Here is a 23451-nt window from a genome sequence, read left to right on the forward strand (position 1 = left end):
GCAACAAATTAGATCCCCCTGATTATGCACATGTTTTTCTTAATCAGAGAAGGATTTTGATTGACTGAACATTCTATAACAAAAAAAACGTGTATCAGAATTTTAGCAAAAGCGTGGGCTTAACTAGCACGTGGCTCAAATCCCGGATTTGCACACTCCCCTGCGCGATTAATCCGTGACGCGCACCCGGTTAACTAGTTTCCGAATCAGTTTTTCAAATTGCCGCCCATTTTCCTGAGCGCGCGAGACCTCTACTTGGGTCCTTATTCACAAATTCATTTGTGTGCAAAGTCATTTAAAGTGAATAGAAGTTTTGTGACTTGGCAATGTGGGACTAGAGAAAACATGCACAATGTGTTTTACAAATACACACCAAAGTTCCAACAATCCCCCACTTATATTTTTAAAACAAAATATTCGAGCAAAGGTATAAAGCTGTGCATAAGTAAAGGTGTCTTTCAACTTGAACCCTTACATAGTGATAGTGCTTCAGATAGTAACTAGAGTGACTTGTGATCTTGAACTCTAAGTCTGAGAGCACTACACACACAACTCTACTAATGTGTAATGTTTAAAGCTAGCACTTTACGGCCATGTGTTTATATCCCAGTTTCATGAATGACCTAGAGAATTTGCCCAAATTCTCCCGAGAAGCGGCCACACTTCAACATTCATATAGGTGAGTCTATCAAGAGTACTCCTGTAGTCTAGGTACTCCACTCCACATAGAGATATAGAACTCATTAAGTGTTAAAAAAAATAACACAACCTCTTTCACTATAGGATGTCATGCTTTTTAGGGATGGACTTGGAGTGTAACTCCTTACAGCATGATTCTTACCATATCACCATGTGACTCGTTTTTCCCTTTGAACCTATTTCTTGGGATCTCCAGTTTATAGGTTGGGTATCCATCACAAGTGACTCATTTCTCAATGGGCTTTAGCCCCATCCCTTTCGAGGTGTTCCACACATTCTCTCGAGCTAATCCTTTCGTCAAAGGATCAACCAGGTTCTCTGCTGACCGTACATAATCCACTCTAATAGCTCCATTAGAAAGCAAATTTCTAACTGTGTTATGTTTACGACGTATTTGTTGTTTCTTACTGTTGAAAAAACGGTTCTGAACTTTTGCAATAGCCGCGGTACTATCGCAATGGATTAGTATGGCCGGTATCGGTTTTTTCCATAAGGGAATCTCTGACAGGAGGTTTCTCAACCAAGCTGCCTCCTCACTAGCCACAGCTAGTGCTATCATCTCAGACTCCATAGTGGATTGCACCAAAATTGTTTGTTTCTTGGACTTCCAAAAGACTGCACCTCCTGCTATGTTGAACACATACCCACTAGTTGCTTTGGAGTCATCTGAAAGGGTGTTCCAATCGGCATCACTGTATCCCTCTAGAATAGCAGGAAACTTCTGATAGTGTAATCCAAGGTTCATGGTTCTCAGATACCGCATGAGCCTCTCAATAACAAACCAATGCTCCATTCCTGGCCTGCTAGTAAACCTGCATAATACCTCCACTGCATAAGCAATATCTGGTCTCGTACAATCACAAGCATAACGAAGACTACCAATAATGCTAGCATACTCAGATTGTTTAACACTATCTCTAGTGTTCTTAAACAATTTAATACTAGGATCAAAAGGAGTGCAAGCAGGTTTACAGTCAAAGTAATTGTATTTCTTCAAGATCTTTTCAATATAATGTGACTGATCAAGAGAAATTTCATTTGCAGATTTAGTAACTTTAACTCCAAAGATTACACTAGCCTCACCCAAATCCTTCATGTCAAAATTTTGGCTAAGCAATAATTTGGTTTCATTCACAACAGATAAGCTAGAGCCAAATATCAGAAGGTCATCCACATACAGACAGATAATGGTGCATGTATGATTATCAGACTTGTAATATATGCATTTATCACTCTCATTGACTTTGAAACCATTTGAAACAGCTAGACTGTCAAATTTTTCATGCCACTGCTTTAGAGCTTGTTTAAGGCCATAAAGAGATTTAACTAGTCTACACACCTTGTGTTCTTGACCATGGACAACAAAACCCTCGGGTTGATCCATATAAATCTTTTCTTCTAAGTCTCCATTTAAAAAAGCAGTTTTAACGTCCATTTGATGTACAACTAAGTTATGAACAGCAGCTATGGCAATCAAGACTCGGATAGAAGTAATCCTTGTCACATGAGAGTAGGTATCGAAAAAATCTATGTTCTCCCTTTGCCTATATCCCTTAGCTACGAGTCTAGCTTTATATTTATCCACAGAACCATCAGGTTTCAATTTCTTTTTAAGCACCCATTTGCAGCCTATTGCTTTGCAGCCCTGTGGAAGATCTACTAATTCCCAAGTTCTATTTGACTCTAACGAGTCCATTTCATCATTTATGGCTTCTTGCCAAAAATCTGCGTCTGGGGAAGTCAAGGCCTCATTGACAGTAGTGGGGTCCTCTTCTAAAGAGAATGCAAAGTCAGGACCAAAATCCTTAGCGATTCGAGCTCTCTTGCTTCTCCTTGGTTCAATCTTAGTGTCTCTAGAGTTCTCGTTTCTAGGTTCTTCTAATCTAGGCACACTACTACTAGATTCAGCACCCCCACTATTTCTGGATTTAGAAGGGAACTTTTCTTTGTAAAAATCAGAATCTATAGATTCTACGATCACCTTATTGTTAATATCGAATAATTTATATGCTTTACTATTCATAGCATAACCAATAAAAACGCATTCATAAGCTCTACTCGCAAGTTTTGACCTTTTCGGGTCGGGAATACGAACATATGCTAAACAGCCCCAAACTTTAAAATATGACACATTGGGCTTTTTGTTTTTCCACAATTCGTAAGATGAAATCAGAGACTTAGAATTAGGAATTCTATTCAGCACATAACATACAGTCAATAAAATTTCACCCCACCAATGTGAAGCTGCACCAGAACTAAGCATTATCGCAACTACGAGTTCACATAAAGTTCGATTCTTGCGTTCTGCCTTTCCATTCATTTCAGATGAGTATGGAGCAGTTTTCTCATGAATAATACCAGTAGATTTATAAAAAGCAATGAATTCATTTGAATCATACTCAGTGCCTCTATCACTACGGAGTCTTTTAATCTTTCTTTGGAACTGGTTTTCGACCTCATTAAGAAAGATTTTAAACATATCAAATGCTTCACTCTTATGCTTAATCAAGTAAACAGAGGTATAATTCGAATGATCATCAATAAACGTGATAAAGTATCGATGTGCATTTCTAGTGAGAACTCTATCTAACTCACACATATCGGTATGAATCAAATCTAACAATTCAGTCTCCTTAAAAGTTGATTTATGAGGCTTCTTTGTGATCTTAGCCTTACTACATGATTCACATTTTTCAAAATCATTTAAGGAGATATTAGGAATAAAACCTAAGTTGCTCATATTCTTAATCAGTTTCTTGTTAACATGACAAAGCCTAGCATGCCACATATTAACAGAATAAACTATGTAAGAAGAAGATGCACTTTTATTCATATCAATAGTAAGCTTAAACATGCCATCAGATGCATAACCCTTTCCAACAAACATGCCATTTTTAGTAAGAGTATACTGATCTGATCCTATAGTCTGGGTAAATCCGGCCTTATTGGGGAGGTAGCCGGATACAAGATTCTTCCTCATTTCTGGAGTGTGCAGGACTTCCTTTAGAGTGACATTCCTTCCAGAAGTGAACTTGAGATCAACCTCACCAGTACCAAGAACCTTAGTGGTGTGGGAGTCTCCCAACAACACTTTCTTATCATCAGCCTCAGAATACCTTTTGAAGAAGGAGCGATCATAACAGACATGGCGAGAGGCGCCAGTGTCTATCCACCACCCTTCTGAACCACTTATCAGATTAACCTCTAATATCATAGCCACTAGTGGTTCTCCATCCACCAGGTTCGCCTGTGGAGCGCGACGCCTGGGGTTCTTGCAATTTCTTGCCATATATGGCCAGGCTTGTTACAATTGTAACACACAAATTGGACGGAGTCCGTGTTTCGAGCCTGGCCTCCAAAAGGGGGTAACTTCTTGTTCTGATTTGGTTTTCCGTTCCGGTTCTGGTTCTGATTTGACTTTGTAATTCCTCCTTTCGGCTTGAGCACAGCCGAACTGTGGTTCTTTTTGTTTGCAACAAAGAGAACCTCATCCTTCTGATCCTGTTTCCGAGCCTCCTTCTCAATTCGGAGCTGAACAATCGAACTTTCCATTGAAAAACCTTTTGACTTATGACGAAGATCCTTTTTAAAGTCTTTCCAACTAGGAGGCAGTTTATCAATAAGAACAGCAACCTGAAATTGTTCACAAATAGACATGCCCTCGGTAAGAATTTCATGTGCAATTTTCTGTAAATCGTGTGCCTGGGAAACCACGGATTTTTCATCAATCATAGAAAACTTCAAGTAGCGACTAATAGCATATTTCTTAGTCCCAGCCTCTTCGGTATCATATTTTTTCTGGAGGGCATCCCAAAGTTCTTTAGCAAAATCAAAGATGGAATAGTAATTGTAAAGCTCATCGGTCAAAGCATTCAGAATGTAGTTCTTGCACAAAAAATCATCATTGGTCCATTTTGAAATCTCTTTAGTGTTTTCAGTAGTAGGGGGATTCGCAGCAACAGGTTTAGTCGAATCACAGTATGCAGCAAGTTTTTGAATAGTCAGAAAGAAAAACATCTTTTGCTTCCAACGTTTAAAGTGCAGCCCCTCGAAGCGAAAAGATTTGTTGATATCAGTGGTGGTAACAGAAATCTTGTTTTCAAAATCCATGACAGATTGGTAACAGAAATCTTGTACACCGGTATTATATTGGCGTTGGTAGTACAAACATGATGCGCTACATTGTACTTGGCAGCAAACAGCAGCCACCTAAACTAGAACTAGAAAATCAAATTGACGTATGGTCCTAGTGGTAAGTTACCAACTTTTACAAGGGGGCGAAAAATGAAATATATAATACAGAGTAAATCAGAAATATATCAAATATACACAACTGCAGTTAGTACCATGGATTTGCTATGCACGTTGAATCCTTTAAACATGACAGGAGCCATTTTTAGCTTCAATCATTAACAGACAAACCTTTTGTTAGAAGGTAATGCATATTCTTCCGACCACCAGAGCACCAAAAAATCATATGCCAGCATAAGAATTACTCTTATGGTGCTTCCCATATTTAGGAAACTTGTGGAATATGACCATGAACTGGTTGATCTGTGGAGTAGGAGATCAATTGCTGCAAATACTCCATAATGGAGGAGAATGATGGACGCTTCCATGGCTCACTGCAGCACCATAAAGTTCATGAGAGAGAGAGAGAGAGAGAGAGAGAGAGAGAGAGAGAGAGAATAAATCTTCCTGTGAATTACTGCCCTGTTCGGATTCTCTGTTTTATTGCTGTTCCCTTGTATAATGTTTGGGATATTTTTTGAGAAGACTTGCTTTTGTTAACGGAATTCGAAACATATTATTATTATTATTATTTGGTAAATAACTCAGGCTTATGAAAACACCAAAATGTATTTATGTATTCTCGAAAATCATTTTCACACAAAAATAAATTCTATAGACCAGTAAGTATTTGTGTATATAGAAGTACTTTTCAGGAACTGAATTAAAAGCATTAAACGAATAGGGAAAAAATTAGGCAATTAATTTCATTCACACTATCATGAATTTCTACTCACTCAGCCCAACAGGCTTCAATTAAGGCAGCTACTTGAGGATTGACGTTGCTGGGAATTTCAAGCCTTTTTCCTTTAAATCCAACAACTACCACCACCTGTTAAAGGTAAGCAATTATTAGTGAAGCTTTCATTTTTAACAAGTAGCACCTATACAAAGACTAGATGAAAACGAAATTCCAAGTGAACTTATAACTTTAATTAATCCTATCCTAATAATACAGGACAGGCAGAGTAATATGATAATAACCTGTCTTGGATCTAAATTTTTCCATGGCTGTTGAAGGGTCACAAGTTCCCACAAAATTACACCAAAACTGTAAACATCTGACTTCTCATTTGATGGCTCATCACGGAGGATTTCTGGTGCCATCCACTCAGGCTAATAAAATAAAACAATAAGCATAAGTCAACAGAAAATCTAAATCATTCATCTAAATACATGAAATATGACACAAACATGTCACACAGAAAGTCCTAGACTCCAGTCAAACTTACAGTTCCGGCAGCTGTTTTAGATGAAAGAAATGTATTGGCTTTTGAACGGGAGAGGCCAAAGTCACAGACCTGGAAAACCACAACTGTCATGATCTAAAAAAGAAAAGAAATGGAGCAACGGTATATCATCTAAAGCAAGTGAAATGGTACCCCTGTAGTAGGCACCATGTACTCCTATGCATTTGACTGGGTTCAAACCTTTCTAACTACAACTAGTCAACTAACCCTACTGACTTTAGCCAAGCAAAAACAAAAATCATTTGAAGAAGCAAAAGGATGCAATCGTAGATATAAATATCATGTTCATTAACTTATATCAGTTGGGGAACCAGTTAACTGCTGGTGTAGTTGATGAACAGAAATTTACTAAGCCCAAAGGTCTTTCTTAACGAAGTTGGTTTAGCTACAAAAAGCCCATAAAACAAGCAAACTAATCTCCTTGGCTAATGATAAATCTAGTGGAATGCAATAACGAAAGAGGTAAGTGAACCAAAATGAAGAGGGAAGAAAACTCCAGTAAACCAATACAATCCAAAATTCACCTTTACAGTATATTTGCTGTCCACCAAAAGATTGGGAGACTTCAAATCTCGATGGACGATGGGGGGTTTGAGCTGATGAAGGTAATTCATTCCCTTGGCCTGTCATAGAAACAACCAGCTCCTAAATCCAAGAAAAAATGCATCGCACAGTAAGAGGAAATAGTTATTCTTTTTTTCCGTGTAATTCATACAAAAACAAAACGTTAGCTACATGGACACCGGTTTTATTCAGGTATCATGCCCCACCCTCCTAATGTGATAGTGATAGGTTCGGGAAGCAAGTCATCAGGGTACCCACACATGTTTGAATACAACGATTCAGGTTTGGGGAGGAGGAAGCATTCAAATATCTCATCTTCCCCGATTATGTTGTATAATTAACAAACTTCACCCTACATGACATTTAGAATTTCCACTCCTATATCTATCACACACACCGATGAACATGGATTCAAGAAGTGGTGCCCTCATTTATGAAGTCGCAGAAAGTCTTTATTTTTGTTAGTGTGTGCCAGAATTAATGTATGCTTGATATTATAGTTACATGAAATTTTTTGAAGTATACAAGAACTACGTCGTCTGTCCAATGGATAACCTGTGCCACAATTAAAAAGCAGAAGCCAAGAGGTGCATCATATATGACAGCAAGTCACCTCTGTGCAATTGTTTGCAAGGCAGGCATCCCTTCTTTGAGTGTCGTTTACCCAATGAGTTTGCGCAAAAGTGATAGAAGAGAAGAACTTAGAAAACACCTGATTGTTAACCGGTAGTTTGCGTATAAGCTAATGATCTATACTTTCAAAGCTTTAAGAAGAAACAGGTTACCCACCAAGCCCTAATTTCCACCAGGGAAGGGGGTCAAAAAATTCCAAGCCTGAACCATCGCCACCCCCACTTAGCTTACATAGGGATGGTGGACGGATCAACTTCATCAAAATTTGCATATACGACACGAACAAGTGATAGATTTTCGTTGAGATAAGTAGTCTACTTTAGGCCTACCACATCATAAGCCATATTCAGGCGTTGCCTATCATCCAGTATTACTCCTGCACCATGCATTCGCAGAAGTTTAAACAAGCTTCCCCTGCAGACCAAATTAGAATATCCATTAGACATTGGAAGCAGTTTCAAAGTGACCTTTTTGGTTGAGGGGAAACAATTAAGCTAAAAAGGATAAAACTTGCTGGAGCAGACCTGGACAAATACTCTGTAACAATGGACAAGTTCGGAGGCTGAGTCACTGCACCCATGAAGAGAACAATGTTTGGGTGCCGTAAGCGTTCCATGATTGACACCTAAAGAACAGCAATAAAAGACCTCTTTCAATATTCCTCAAGTCTTAAAGAGAGAAACGTGAAGAGAGGGGAGAAGAGGCACCGGAATGTTGCACTTTTGCTCCTGTGTTAATAGTAAATCTGTAAATGGAAAGCACAACATAGCTAAAGCATACCTCTGTCTGAAACTCCTCGAAGTGCTCTGTATCGAAATCTTGTTCCATTAGGATCTTTACAGCAACATCCTAAAAGCAAAGCTTTGGTATTAAAACAGAAATTTCAAAGCTCTCCAGTAGGAAAGTTGAACACTGTTGGTACAATGTTTTATCAGTGGATTTGGTAAATGAACCAGAAACAAATTCAAGAAAAATTTTGAAAGAAGAAAAGTAATAGTAATAGACTAGTTTGAAAAGAAACGAGGACAATATATGAGTCTAACTATCTGGCCTAAGGATGCTTTAGTGCAAGTAGATGACTTTCACAGCTGAACCTAAGTTTTAAAGACTCTTGAAATATTAGTCCTGTGCTTCTTGGCACTAACATACGTGGTCAACTGGATGTAACCAAAACATAATATTAACAAGACAACAAACAAATAGTCACAATTTAAGAAACACATGTATGAATGCACCAGCGTGAACACTTTGCATGGCTTTGAGTTTGGCCCCAAAAAGAACTTTGAACTGACTACATGCAGCCATTTAATACTCAACTCCCTTGCTACATGCAGTTCTCAATCAAAAAGTAACAAGTGAGAGAATAAGATTGAAGTCCAAGAATCAATTGGGCAAGACCTTATTATGTTGTCATTACTTAGGAGGTATCCCGTTGACTTTTCAAGGCTCTTTCTTCCCTTTTTTGAGCCGTTTTTCAAATATCATGGACTAATTGAGGGGTACTTCGAAACTCTAGTCAGCTTTAACAAGGTTTATTAAGGGTGACAAAACTAAGCTTCCACATTCATTTGAAATTTGGATTTCAGAGTCTTGGAAATAGAAATCGCAGATCTAGACACTCTCTCACTAACACTTCAAAACCTAGATTGCAGCTAGTTAACCAATTCTTGAGTGCACTCTCGCAATTTCATCAATTCAATTCCTATCCACCTCAATATCAAGTATTTCACCATTAACCCATGTCCACTCATCATTTTTAGTGTCCCTTTTCATAATATTATGCCTGAGTAGCTAACTGTCACTTCTTAATAGAAAAAATACTTGTGCATAAGTGATAAAGAAGCAGAGAAGAAGAGAAATCCCATTGAGTATGAGTGTTAGCCCTTAAACAACATGATTAATGACAACACACATCTGTTGTGTTCTTCGTTTTTTACAACCGGAATAAATTAGTTCATATATTTTACGAGGAAACTTATCCCTCCTCTCCTCCTATGCAATCATTGGGGAAAAAAAATTCCTAGGAACTTACACAGATCAAGCGACGATTACAAAAAAGAAAAGAAAAGAAAAAAAGAATCAAAATCGATGGTGATACATTTTCACAGTATTGCTTCAAAAAGCATTTATCTCACCTTACAGTCAATTGATCATAATGAAATATGTTCTTCAAAAGTCATTTGCTTTCAAGTTTGGCAAGGGCTGGTTTCTGACTTCAAATGCGCACACACTTCCCTCACGAGTACAAAAAAACACGTCGTGCACATAACAATCTCTTATAGAACTCAATAATTAGCTTGCTAAGAACACAAAAATAGCAGAATTTCATGGTGTATTTTCAAAGTACACAAGAATCATAAGGACAGGTGTGCTTACTGAACCACGCCACTCAGCAAGATGAACAGTTCCAAATGAACCTGAAATGTACACCATTACGTTCATGTAATATCTCAAAAAAATAAAAATTACACCAATCCATAACAATTACTAAGTCTATACAAAAAAATTGACCAAGCATTTAACAGCTATGTGATCCACTCAGCAAAGAAAAAACACATACCTGATCCAATTTTCTCCTTCAACACAAGATCATTCCATCTGATGTCCAAATCCTTCTCGTTGAGAAACAATTCACGACCTATTTTATTGGATTCCAAGTGAGTCGATTCCATGAACCTCAGATTATTAGCTGTATCGACTACACCTGGTTGAGCCTCTCTTTGTGCGTTTGGAGGGATCTGAATTGGAAGAACAGGGCCTTTGAATAGGTGTGTAGAGCTTATAATATTCAGAAAAGGATTCAATGAGCTTGGTATCCAGGAACCTCTGTCCTGGGCAAATGTCCCAGCAACTCTTCCCGACAAAGGTGATACAGATAATTTCCTCTCATTAATTGAATTGGAAAGAGGCCAGCTCCTACCAACGCTTTTCAATTCATGAGGGCTAGAGAAGTGCAGACCTGCGTTATCTCGATTAATAGCAGCACCTGTCATGATATCTGTTCCTGGTCATTCTGGTATTGAAAAAGAAAAAAAAGAAGGAAAGCTTCTTCAACAAATTGGTGCTGTTTTGGATATCGGTTTTCTGTGAGACAACTCAGACAAGATGTGTAAGGTTTTCAAAGCCTTAATTATTACAGAGAGCTACCCCGACAGTCATGGAGGAGGTTACACTTATGTCATTATCTATTCAGGTGTCACGGAAAAATGCTAAGGGAGAAAGAAGTCAGGTCCCAGTCACTAAATATAGCATCACTGGCATATGGATTTAAAGCGAGCTGCCGCACTTGCGGTACTGATTATTTCTACGTAATGTAGCAAGTTAGCAACTAGATTGGAACATTGTTAGAATATAGAGTGTTACTATCTTAGTCCCACATTGGTTAGTAGAATTTTGTAATGAGGTGTCACTTTATATAAATGAGAATCAAATTAACACCCTATACACTGTGAGTCAGGGGAAGTTGCTTTCTAGCCCTGAGTCCCTGACCAATATCGTCGCTTGGTTGATAAATTGAGCTATCTTACTATTAATCGCCCTGACATCTCGTTTGCAGTTAGTATTGTGAGCTAGTTTAAGTTTATGTCTGCTCCTCGTCTTCCACATTGGGAGGCCGTTCTCAGAATTGTAAAGTATCTCATTGGGCAGAAGGACCATCATTGGTGGAAATCTTGCGTGGTCTGTTTTATCGAGTTAATGGTCACTTGCATATTGAGGCGTTTACTGATTCTAATTGGGCAGAAGGACCATCATTGGTGGAAATCTTGTCAATTGGAAAAGTAAGAAGCAAACAGTGGTTGCATGGTCAAGTGCAGAGACAGAGCCATGGCTCACACAACCTGTGAAATTGTGTGGGTGCGATCTTTTCTTGAGGAGCTAGGATTCAATGTGCAATTGCCTATGAATCTGTACTGTGATAATTAAGCAGCAATTCCCATCGCATCCAATCCAGTATTTCATGAAAGGACTAAGCATATTGAAGTTGATTGTCATCTGGTGCGTGAGAAGTTAGCCAGTGGTGTGATAGCTACTCCATTTGTGTCCATAAGCTCTCAACTGACTGACATGTTTACTAAGTCGTCGTTCAAGCAGCGATTAGAAATGTTATGTAACAAGCTGGGACTATGTGATATCTATTTTCCAGCTTGAGGGAGAGTGTTAGAATATAGAGTGTGTAATCCCACATTGGTTAGTAGACTATTGTAATGAGGTGTCACATATTATAACATAATGATGTGTGTTAGGGTTAATTAACACCCTATACACTTTCTCTCTTCTCCCTCACAACAAACATAATGCAATTGCAGAGAAAAGATGGAAAACAGCAGGCTTATGACAAGAAAACAAGATTCCATGAACTTCACCCGACTATTAAATCAAGGAAGCGTACAAACTTTGGGCTGCTATCTCATGGTCTTGTACCCAACCTTGTTGCATGCAATATGCCAAAATGAGCGGTAAAGCAAAACTTATAAGCTCTATTAAATCATGTGACTTCAGATGCTTGGAACTTCCTAATTCAGAATATGGAGTAGATAAATATCAGAATAACTATCCTGCCACTCATACCCATCTACTTTCATTGCTGGATGGAAAAGCTATTGAGATCTCTCTTCCCCTCTCTACACCATCTTAATTCACGGCCAACTCACAGCTGGTTTTTCTTTCTAATAGCTTTTACTTGTCAATCAAGTAGCATTGGTATGTTTTCCAACCCATACTAATCCCTGATTCATGTCTCTCAATCATCCAGCATCTCATGGATTTGCTAGGGAATGCTTCTCATTTTCAATTTATATGGTGTAATCATTGGGATTATAAGTACATAGTATTTTCATGGATGAGCTTAAAGAGCACAACAAAGACGATATTTGGGTTTAACATTACCATAATACCTTTTGTTACCTCTTAAATCTAAAAATCCCCTAGACCCGGTTCGTTTTGGGATTTTGGACTCTCTTTGTGCACGGTCCCCAATAAATTTTCTCTCAATTATTACTCTCATTTCTCTCTCTATCTCTCTCTACTCATTATCCAAAATCCAAATCCTAAAACGAACAAGCTCCTAGATACCTAGTTAAAAGTACTTATTTGTCCCATAATGAGAAAAGCAAGGGTTTCAGCCCCATTGACCAGGGATCATGTAAAGCCTTTTTCTTCCTTCGTAAGTTAGGGATGCTGCTTGCTGCGTGGGAGATGCCTGCCCAAGAGGATTATCAACTAGCTAGTCAGACAAGCAGGGCCATAACTGGAGACACACTGAAAAGCATGCCCTTCAACCTCTTCAGTTTTTTTTATGCTTGAGATTATCTACGCACAATTACCTGTTTAGCCACTCTCTAACAATTTTCCATAAATCCTATTCTGAATAAAGCAAATATTATAATTCCTCTGCCCAAGAATCATAGTCATGGTTTTATTTTATTTTTTTGCAAATTCTCGCACTGCCCAGGACTAAAAGTGATAGTTCATATTTTCCTTTCCTGATGCCAAACTTATCACTCAGTCAAAGGTCAACGATTTGTACCAGCCTCCCACTGGCCAAATATAAGCCAAAATGGAATGCTGGAACATCACAATTGTTTACGGGTTTTACTATTATACCGTCCTCTTTAAAACAAGACAACAGTTCTCTGGTAGTGGGAGTCCAATATTACAGCTTTACCACGGAATTGCATGGGACCAAGTGCACACTGGAGAATCTTTAGTTGGCAGTTGGCACCAAGATGGGAATGGTTCTGTAAAATCTATCATATCCACAAAATAAGAATAACAAACCAGGATAATGATATAGAAGAGAACCAGGTCTCGCCTAATTAAAACAGGGCAATAAACATGACAACACCATGCCGTTCCACATTATCCTACAGTATGTGAAGGAAGAAATTAGCAAATTACCTGAGGAAGCATCATCAAACGCAATATTAAGAGATTGACAATCAGAAAAATACAGTCTGGCAAACATCCTGAAGTTCCCAGCACTTTCAACAGTTCTAAACTTCGGATGACATAATGGTGAAGAAACCACAACAGAAGATATACCGTTGACCAAGGAATCCGGGTGGCTTAAAGATCCGGGCCTTCCAATTAGATCAACTACATATTCTCTGAAAATATCATACATCCACATTATTGGCAAGGACTGATATATGACCTCAACTCTGACAAGTATGACACGATAACTTCACATTTAGTCTATTGTCAAGGACTTATATATCAAGGTGAAACAGACATTCATCCTTGTGAACAGAGTCTAGAAGTTAACCAAGAAGAATTAACTGAATTTCCAGCCAACCAGTAAATACTTGTGCAACTTTGCTTCAGTAAATGAACAAAAGAGAACAAATTCTGCAAACCCCAAACTCCTTATCAAAAACTTTAAAATGGGAGAATCAGAACATAATATTACTATGCAGCGGAAGAGAAGGATAAATACATAGAGGGGAAATTAATAGCAGACATATACCCAAATTGTTATAACCTTCTTATAACTAGGTCCTCCAAGCCTTAACTACTCCATGAATCGTTTGTCCATGTCAAATAAATTAGCTACTAAATCAAAAATAACTACTTCATTAATCTCTCACCACCTAATAGATGGAAGTAGCTAATAGATGCAAATCTACCTTTACTTAGATGCATCTTAATTCCCATATACTTGCGTACTCTCAATTCTAATGCCCTTGAAAGTTACCTGTTTTCGCAATTCCCATGTACTTGTTATCATCTTTCTTCCCCTCTTTTCACCTACCATCACGTATGATCGTCAAAACTGTGAACTTTTGCATCCCTGCTCTATTAGTGTTCTTCAATTTCATCCAAAATTCCCAAATTTTCTCGTCCCCTTATTTTTGTTATGGTTTGTGATGGCTATTTGGTCTATTCATTGCCTGAATCAGCTTCCATTATTGGGTGTGGGTGTGTGTATTTATATATGTTCCAGCCCGCAACCAGAACTTTGATGGTGGCCTGTATACCACCTCATATGTCCCCTAGGAACTTCATCAGTTTCTGTAAATTTGACAAATCAAAGACAACATACCTGTCATTGTCAAATCGCACAAGACAGGAGGAAGCCAACTCCCTCTCACAGTATTTACACCCCTTAGCTATTCGGCATGGTAAGTTAACCATGTCTGCTAACACCTGCAAGAATGTAATTATCAGGTCATCAGCAAGCACTGGAAGAGCAGCTACGAAATTTGACATGTACACCAGTGCTTAAGAAACAATAAGTTTGATAGGTGGGTATGAGCACACTATGAAGCACCGACACGCCTAATTCGTCACTGTATACGGGTCAGACAGGGACACAGAGGGAAAACACCAACGTACATATGGGACACACCAGGTGGCATGTATATTTAGCTTTATTGATTTCCTTTTTGACTTGACCCGTCTTGGACGCATGTCCCAACTCAGACACCACATGGGATGCGGCAGGGCTTGTGTTTACACATTATAACCTTATTTCAGGGGTCAAATTAGTAATATTTGGAAAGTAAAGAGTTTGTCACATTGCCCGTGTCCGTGCTTCTTGTGACTAAAGATTGCATGCACTAAGTAAATAACAGGTAGCGAAATCTCCATATGCATGTGTACTCTAGACAATATCAAAGAGTAATCAGTTCAGCAAATAAAAATTGAGTTGGGGCATTTACTTTAAAGAGAAGTGCTCGATGAACGCAAAAGCCGACACACAAGCTTCCAATAGGAAGCATGACAGAGCCTAAGCAGTCCTTCAAAAGTCCAGCTCCCTCTTTCCAGCGGTTATCAAAACATTCTTCTCCAGAAGAAGCTACACCCCTTACGACAATAGTGCAAGGTTGCAATATAAAATCACAACACACTTAAAATCAGAGGATTCAAAAGCAAAAGAAGTGAGAGAACTTACCCCAAACGATTGCATACAAGCTCAGCAAGGTGATCAACCACCTCTTTTCTAGTTATCCAGTTACTAGATAAGCTGTGTACCATACTCTGAAGTTCTTTCAAACCAGAATCCCAAGATTTATCAATCAAAACAACCTCTAGTGAACCGTCGGCAGGGTCAACCACCTTCAATGTATCAAATGATGGGACCCGACCACTATCTTCTAGATCAGTGCTCATAGACCATAAATATGGATCCATCCCGTGAATCAAGTAAAATCCATCAGGAACTTTGTCACAGTAAGACATGCAGCCCTTCAACTGGTGCAAACAGATAAATAAACCATATGCGCGTTAGTCATGAACTTGCACGGTTGAAGTAGTATAGAACTGATTAAAGCATTGACAAAATTTGGCGTTTTGAGGATTTACCCAGTTAGACAAGAAAAAACACAAGCCATTACCATTTTTCTGATTCAGGAAGGGGAAGAAATTCTTGATCTTTCAAGACCTTATACTTTTCCGATGAACTAGGAGTTCACTATAGGAGCCCAGAACAGTTGTTAGAAAGTTCATAAAATCTCTACAATCCTACATGTGCAGCAAATTCTTTTTGTGGATGTGATAGATATGTCAAATCCAACCCCACGATTGGCTGTATGAGTATCCTACGTTATAACTCAGCTGCCTTCATTGGATCCGCCAAAAAGAGGCCACCAAAACAAGAAGAATATGAACCCAATTTTGTAAGGAATGCATTTCTAAGTTCATTTGTTTGGGCCAAGCCAATATACTTAAAAAATCCATTTAGCTCATACAATGTTTCAGCTTGTTGCAAGGATACGAATGACATTTAACAAACATGCTACCCCTTGCCTTTTCTAGTTACAAATACTCCTTTTTTCCACACGACTCTTTTGTCCATAAAGTTGAAGATAGTGGGGAATTATTGATAGCTCAAACTTCCAAAAATAATCCGCTAAATCTCCCTTGAGTTTTATGTTCAAAATGCATCGATGTAAAAGGGATAATAAAACTTCTGTTCTTCACAACACAAACCTAAATTTTCTCATTTCCCACGTACTCCATGGCATTACTTCCAAGTGTCAAATGATTTTCTCTAGGATATCGCCTTCGTCAATAATTCACCTAATTGCAGTAACACTTGAGGTAATTTTCTCGAATCCGACAATGTCAAAAAAATCACACAGACCTTAACTAGTCTTCCCCAAATTGCAATTCAACTTGTTTCTACATTTCTCCACTTAAGCTTCAATCAAAGCGCCTAATCCAACTTGCATGGTTGATCTTGACAACAACTACTAACCACATTTCCTTCAAAACAATCTGCCGGCCCGACCCTAGGCATAAGCTCACCAAGCCACCACCTAGGGCACAATGTGGTTCAGCGGTAAAGAAGTCGCGCTCAACAGAAAGAATCATGCTGGTAAGATTTGAACTCAAAACCAAAGGCTAATGCAGCAGCACCTTTACCAGCAGACCAACACTATCAATTGTTGAATAATTGGAATAATTATATATATACACACACACACACAGATTTTTGTATTTATATTACCAACTTGTGATAAAAATAATTCCAACTCAGTGACTTTATAATCATCTTTTATTCTTTGGAAAATGATTTCTACACTCCCTTTTTTTTATTTATTATGGCACTCATTTTCTTGTCTTTTAGTGAGAAAAATACACACAAAAACTTCATCAAAAGACAAGAAATGGAGTGCTATAATCAAAAAAGGGAGCGTAGAAATCATTTTCCTATTCTTTTTAAAAATTCAATTTGATTAAAATAGAGTAGGACCCCATTTGGATAAACATGTAAATATCTAAGACATGTTAAATAAGCACTATTGTACCAATTTTTTTTGCACGGGTCCCTCATAAAGGCTTATAGGCCTTTTAGGTGTCACTACTTTTTGTTTTAATAAATGCTCTGATGTATCTCTCTGAAAAAAGTATTATCATATGTCTGTCATTTTTTCATTTTCTCTTTGATCATTATTGAAATAGTTAATAAACATTAACATATATGAAAAAAATAAGCACTTAATTTTTACTTCAATGGGCTTTTTAGCCAATACCATGAATGCTTTTTTTAGTCTTTCAATTCCCCCATCTATCTAAACTATAAGCAAATGTGTTTACTAATTTTCTATATTTTTAATTTATTTGTTTATAAAAAATTGAGAGAGAGAGAGAGAGAGAGAGAGAGAGAGAGAGAAAAACGTGTGGAGGAGAGAGTAAATTGGGAGAGAGTGATAAACGTGGGGAAGAGAGAGAGAGGTGTGAATATAGAGGAAAAATTATTTTATGCCCCTGAAGCATCGCCACATGTGCCCCAAACTCATTCTCCACCACACATGTCTTTCAAGGCATAGAATGGGAACAATATTAGCATCCATCCAACACGGGACTGGAAAAGAATTAAACTATCTTTTTTATCAACTAGCATTGGCTTCGATACACGAGGCCAAAAGAAACACCAATGTGATTTTTTTGGCCCCATACATAAAACTGGCAGAAAGCTAGTTGAATAGAAACCAAAAGAGTAAAAGTCTTTAAACAAAAATGCCAATGACAAGCTTTATGCCAAGGAGGGCCTAAATGGTAACTATATAAACAGTGCACAACACTCAATAATATTTTTTCGTATAGAACCTAGTATACTGTAATGAAATAAAATAAAATTACTCAATCAAAATCTTTAATAACAGCTTTTAATTCAAATCATTTAGATGTGAGGTAACATTGACCTCCTTTATGACGCATAATCCTTGTGATAATTTATTTTTGAAAATAGTTTTTCTTGTTTTGAATTTTAACAAAGAAAATCTACATGCCCCATTTTGTAATCTCGCTCGGGGCCTGAAAATCTCATGGCCGGCCCTAACAATCGGCAACCTAACCCATATTTTCCTCCGAAAGAGTTTCATGCACCGACACCTCTAGAGGTCGACATATTGTAGTGTCCGGACACAGGCACACACGTGGGACACGTGGCGTGTCCAATACTTTAATCTAATTTTTTTAGGGGGGACACCGATGGGGACACGGCGGGGATCCAACTGTTATTTTTTTTAAAAAAATTAAAAATCTTTGGGGGCCATTTAAACTTGAAAAAAAATTGAATATATACATATATATATATATCAATAAATATACACGTGGCGTGTCCCCCGCCATGTCTATGTCCCCATTTTTTAAGAATTCCCGTGTCTGTGTCTGTTCATCATAGGTTCCATGGCTCTAAGCTTAGTCACATAATCTTTGAGAGTTGAGAATGCCCTCACCTTTCGCACTCAATCCTCGCTCTAGCGGATGTTAATATTTTGGGATGTTTTCCAAAGACGTTTTCACGCTCCTGCACACGAATTATGAGATTTATGTTCTAAGACTGCTAGTACCCAAAAATGACCACCAATGTGAAAGCACCACATCGCGAATATTTGGAAGAAAATGGAGAGCAAAATAGATTTGTTCGGGACAGCAAATGAGGTGCAAGGCAACCCCATTTCCCTAGTGAAAATGTGAACATGGTTTCATGGGAGCATGGGTAACCAATGGTTGCTAAGGAAAGTGGGACACATGGCACTAGTAGAGCAAAGAGGAATGAACATGTTGTTCATGGAAACATGGCTTGTAAGTGCCCCTTTTGGCAGTATAAAATGAGAAGCTGAAGAACAGAAGAGGGGTCCCTAAAAGGGATGGCCATTTTGTCTGACCCGTTCATATCCGATCCGATCCCTACCCCGAACGAATCGCCAATATGGAGATCTGTTTGGGGATTGGGTAGGATATGGGGATTTATTTTGAAGATTTTCGAGGATCGGGTAGGAGGTGGGGACAAATATATCCCCGCCCCGATTTCCTTCCCCGTTTGCTCCCTGCCCCGTCCCCATCCCCGATTCCCCGAAATATATGAACAACTATTAGTATTACTTATATTTTTCTAGGGTTATTTCTCATTCCCTACTCCCAGTTCCCACTTTTCAAGCGCCACACACAACAAAACTATGGAATTATGAACTAATTTTAACTTTTATTTGCTTAATGTTGTTTGCTCCGATTATGTTTGGTTTGGGGATTTTGGAAATTAAGGTTCGTTTTGTTGTTTTACTATATGGAATTTGCAAGTAGATTTGGATTTAGTGGTCAAATTCAGCTCATGAATCATGGTCTAATATTTGAGTCCTTATTGTTGGGCCCAGAGTGCTCCCATAAATTTGTTTACACAATGACACTCCCTGCGACTGCTCTAAAAACAGACTTGCGGGTGCGATGTCGAATGTCATAAAAGACATAATTGAAACCCTTCTTAACACCAATTGGTTTTAGGAGAGATAGTAAAAAGCGGTCTGACAAGTGGTATTAGAGCTAGGAAGTCATGAGTTCGAGGGGAGGGATTGTTGGGCCTGGAGTGCCCCCATGGATTTGATTACACAATGCCACTCCCTGCGACTACTCTAAAAATAGACTTGCGGGTGCGATATCAAATGCCATAAAAAACTTAATTGAAACCCTTCCTAACACCAATTGATTTTAGGAGAGATGGTGAAAAAACGGTCCGACACTTTTGAGACTCAATCTTTTGGTGTCATGACTCTTATATTACTACATATGTTTCTCTATTTGTGCTTGTGATTGTGATTGCGTTTGTGTCAGAGTTTTTTTCATTTTTATTGTCGTGGGCAGTAATAATATCCCATGAATAGCAGTAGATCGAGCAACCCTTTCTTGTTTTCTTGTGCTCTACTGCTCTCTGTTATTCACTTTATTTGGTTGCCTATATTGTAAATTTGTGCTCATTTTACTTTAGCTTCAACTATAAAAATTTTCTTTTTTACTTCAACTTCAGCTATAAAGTCTTTACAGTTCTGCAACTTACTTTGAACCTTTTATTGAGAGGTGACAAATGGGCAGGTTTGGTCGGGTTGAAACGGGTCGTGGATCAAATATGGACGGGTCAAATAGTAAACGGGTTGCAGCAGGTCAAGTTGAATATGGGTCAAGCCAAACCCAAACCCGTCCACCCGACCCGTTCCCCCCCCCCCCCCCTCCTTTTTTTCTCTCAATCTGGAGAATTCAACATTTTAGATTCAGAAAGAAAAGATAATTAAGATCGGAAAAAAAAGAAAAAAGAAACATAGTCCCATAATTTTTTGAATAAAACGAAAATAAGCCAAAAAGACAGAATTTTTACTTATTTTTGCCGTTATTTAAAATAATTCTGAATTTTGATCATAACTTTTTATTTTTGGATTCCTCCCAATGAGACAAATCAAAAAATCACAAAAATTTGACACAAAATTAACAAATGCACAATTTTTTTGGGAATGCGAAGAGAATAACTAAATAAGTGTGTGTGCCTGTGTGATTTGTAAAAGTTTTGCTTGCTTCATTTCGTTTGACCCAAAAAAAAATGTTTGGCTAGTAAAAATGTGACCCCATTTTCTAAAAAATTTGAAAATTTCTTTCCTGGGGAGTAAAAGAACGAGAGGGAGAGAAAAGTGGGCTGTACGCTCTCCAGTCCAAAGCTGCGGGAATTTAGATTCTCTTTGGGTCTTTAGTTTCAACCCATATTGAACCCATTTTTAACTCACCTAAACCCATGTAAATATGGATTGATATGGGTTCAATCCATATTAACCCATTATATAAAATGGACGGGTTGGGTTATAAGTAGGCGGGTTAAAAAAATATGGGTTCAGATTGTCACTCCTACTTTTATTCATTAAAAGTTTCTTTCTTGATCTTTGTTGTTTAGCAAATCTATTTTTTTCTTTTTTTAGTAAAAATTTTAGATTCCCGAATCCCCGTATCCCCATGGAGATTCCTGTTCTCCGTTTGGGGCAGGGATGGAGGGAGCAAACAAGTCCCCGTTGGAGATTGGGGCGGGGAAAGGGTTCAGGGACGGATATAGTACTCTCTGGCCCAGATCTATCCCCATTTGCATGCGACAAGGATCCCAATTCTGTGTATCTGGTTAAGCAAGCCCTGCCGCCAGCTTCCACCCAGACAAAAAAGGTAAGTGCCTAACCCTAGTCCCTGAGCACACAACAAATGTCTTTCCTTTAACTATTTAAATTTTCATCGGTCTAGCACCTTCAATTGTGTTTCCTTTCATGCAATTCTATATTGCATCTCTTAATGGTAACTTTCATTTTCAGTAATGGAATTCCCGAACATTTCCCATTTCAACGGCATTTTTTACGTTTGAGCACCGTGCTTTGCTAGTTTTTCTACATTACTTGAGAAAATTATGAAAGTCCTCTTCGGTGAGCAAAAAAGAACCGTATGATGAATCTACCGCGCACAATTTGTCTGTTTAGAAGTCGGTCTTTCCACATTCGGACCAAACGTGGTCTATGGCACGCCCGAGCATCTCGATTACACGGCTAAGGCGTTTTTTGTTTTTTCGAGGGAAACAAAGACATCTATTAATTATCCGCAGATAAAATTAAAAACCAGGCATCGTTTAACACGAACACAAACTTAAAACACATAACCAAATCCATACCCAGAACCGATGCGAGAGGACCTCGGCCGATGCCGAGCCGGCCGCCGTAGGCGAATCCACCGTCCCAGGTTCCAAGAAATTGGGATCGTCGGCGCATGTAGCCTCCGCCGACAGCCGGAGGGCCAGTGCCAGCTGCAGCTGGTAGCTCTCCTGGGTCTGCTGAGCCCAGCTCTTGTACGACGACGCAGTTTCCCTCTCGTTCCCATACACTTCCAATTGGAACGAATCCTCGACCGTTATGACTCGATCGTCCCGAGTCGAAGGCGAAGGGCCCGTTTGGTTCTGGGGAAAATGACTAGATCGTCTCCCTGGTGTTTCCATGGAAATCGATCTGGTTTACGGAATGTGATAGTGTAGGGTGAGAGATGGAATGATTCAGTGAACTGTACTCCTATTGCTTTCTCTCTCTACAATTTTTGCAGGTGCGTATGGGGGGAATGGTTTTGGACAATTCAGGGAGGAGAGAGAGAGAGAGAGAGAATCAGTTATTAGGTACGAAGCGGTGTACAGTATGTGCATTGAGGGTGGAGAGAGAGAGAGAGAGAGAGAGAGAGAGTCAGTTATCAGGTACGAAGCGGTGTACAGTCTATGTGCATTGAACGGTATGGGAGTGCGACGTCAGGAGTGTGAGTCAGAGGAGTCAACTTCAAGAGAGACGATTGTGTGCGGGCAGTCTCATTCGGGGGTCCAGCTCTTCTCCAATTCTAGACGTCCATTACTTCCACCCTACTGACCTCATCATGCATTGAAAAAAGAAAAGAAAAGGAGCAGCATCCTTTTCGAAAGAATGAAAAAGGGTCTTGAGTAGGAGAAATTCTTGAGTACAAATAGGATATAGTCTACGTGGTATTTGAGAGTGCATTCGAAAAAAAGGAAAGAATGTGTTATAATTTGAATCGTCAAAAACACGTTTGGACAATTCGGATGGATGTTAGGTATGAATTGATATTCGAAAAAAAAATGATACTTACACAACAATTCAAACACAACAACTTACACAACCTCTTACATGCATGTGGACTCTACACACACTACTATGTGTGGGCCCCACATATATGTGAGAGGTTGTGTAAGTTGTTGTGTTTAGATTGTTGTGTAAGTAACATCTTTATATGCGAAAATACATCAATTAATAACATGCAAATATGGTCTGAAAACATACCAATCCAATGAAAATATTTTATTGTTTGTTTCTTCTTTTCGACGATTTTTACAAAATAAAATATTGTGGTCATCAAAGTAAGCCCTATAAGGATCACAAGATCTTGAACATTACCCTCCGGAGCTGGAAATGATCCCATTTTAAAAAGGTTTTGGATCATCTCTAGTCCATCAAATTGTGATTAATTGGACTGGACAGTCCGACCCATTGTTGGTCTATTTTGGCCCATTTTGAGGTCATCTCAATGATAAAAACCAATCATTTGAAGAACTCATCGAGCACTCCATCATACACAAAGTTATGTTAATCGGGTACCGAACCTAATAAAAAAAAAACAAATACTACGTATGTTTGACGTCACAATATTTTCAAGATATATATGTTTCAGTGAGGCATTGATCTCTATCCAACTAATATTTTGACATTGTTGTAGTTCTAAA

General features: G+C 38.6%; 1 protein-coding gene across 1 annotated transcript; it reads right to left on the minus strand.

Moving 5' to 3' along the window:
* Positions 1–4813: 4813 nt before the first annotated feature.
* Positions 4814–22418, minus strand: LOC131318949 (serine/threonine-protein kinase CTR1-like). The gene is made up of 15 exons (XM_058349007.1): positions 21850–22418; positions 15331–15629; positions 15098–15242; positions 14479–14582; positions 13335–13543; positions 9997–10422; positions 9813–9853; positions 8217–8285; positions 7961–8061; positions 7766–7850; positions 6764–6862; positions 6222–6290; positions 5974–6105; positions 5727–5821; positions 4814–5324 (listed from the first exon to the last, which is right to left on the minus strand). Exons 1-15 carry the CDS (start codon positions 22168–22170, stop codon positions 5216–5218), a joined length of 2304 nt encoding a protein of 767 aa, XP_058204990.1. The 5' UTR covers positions 22171–22418; the 3' UTR covers positions 4814–5215.
* Between the last annotated feature and the right edge of the window lie 1033 nt (positions 22419–23451).

This window comes from Rhododendron vialii, chromosome 3a (assembly GCF_030253575.1).
Source record: "Rhododendron vialii isolate Sample 1 chromosome 3a, ASM3025357v1".
In the NCBI taxonomy this organism is placed as follows: Eukaryota; Viridiplantae; Streptophyta; class Magnoliopsida; order Ericales; family Ericaceae; genus Rhododendron; species Rhododendron vialii.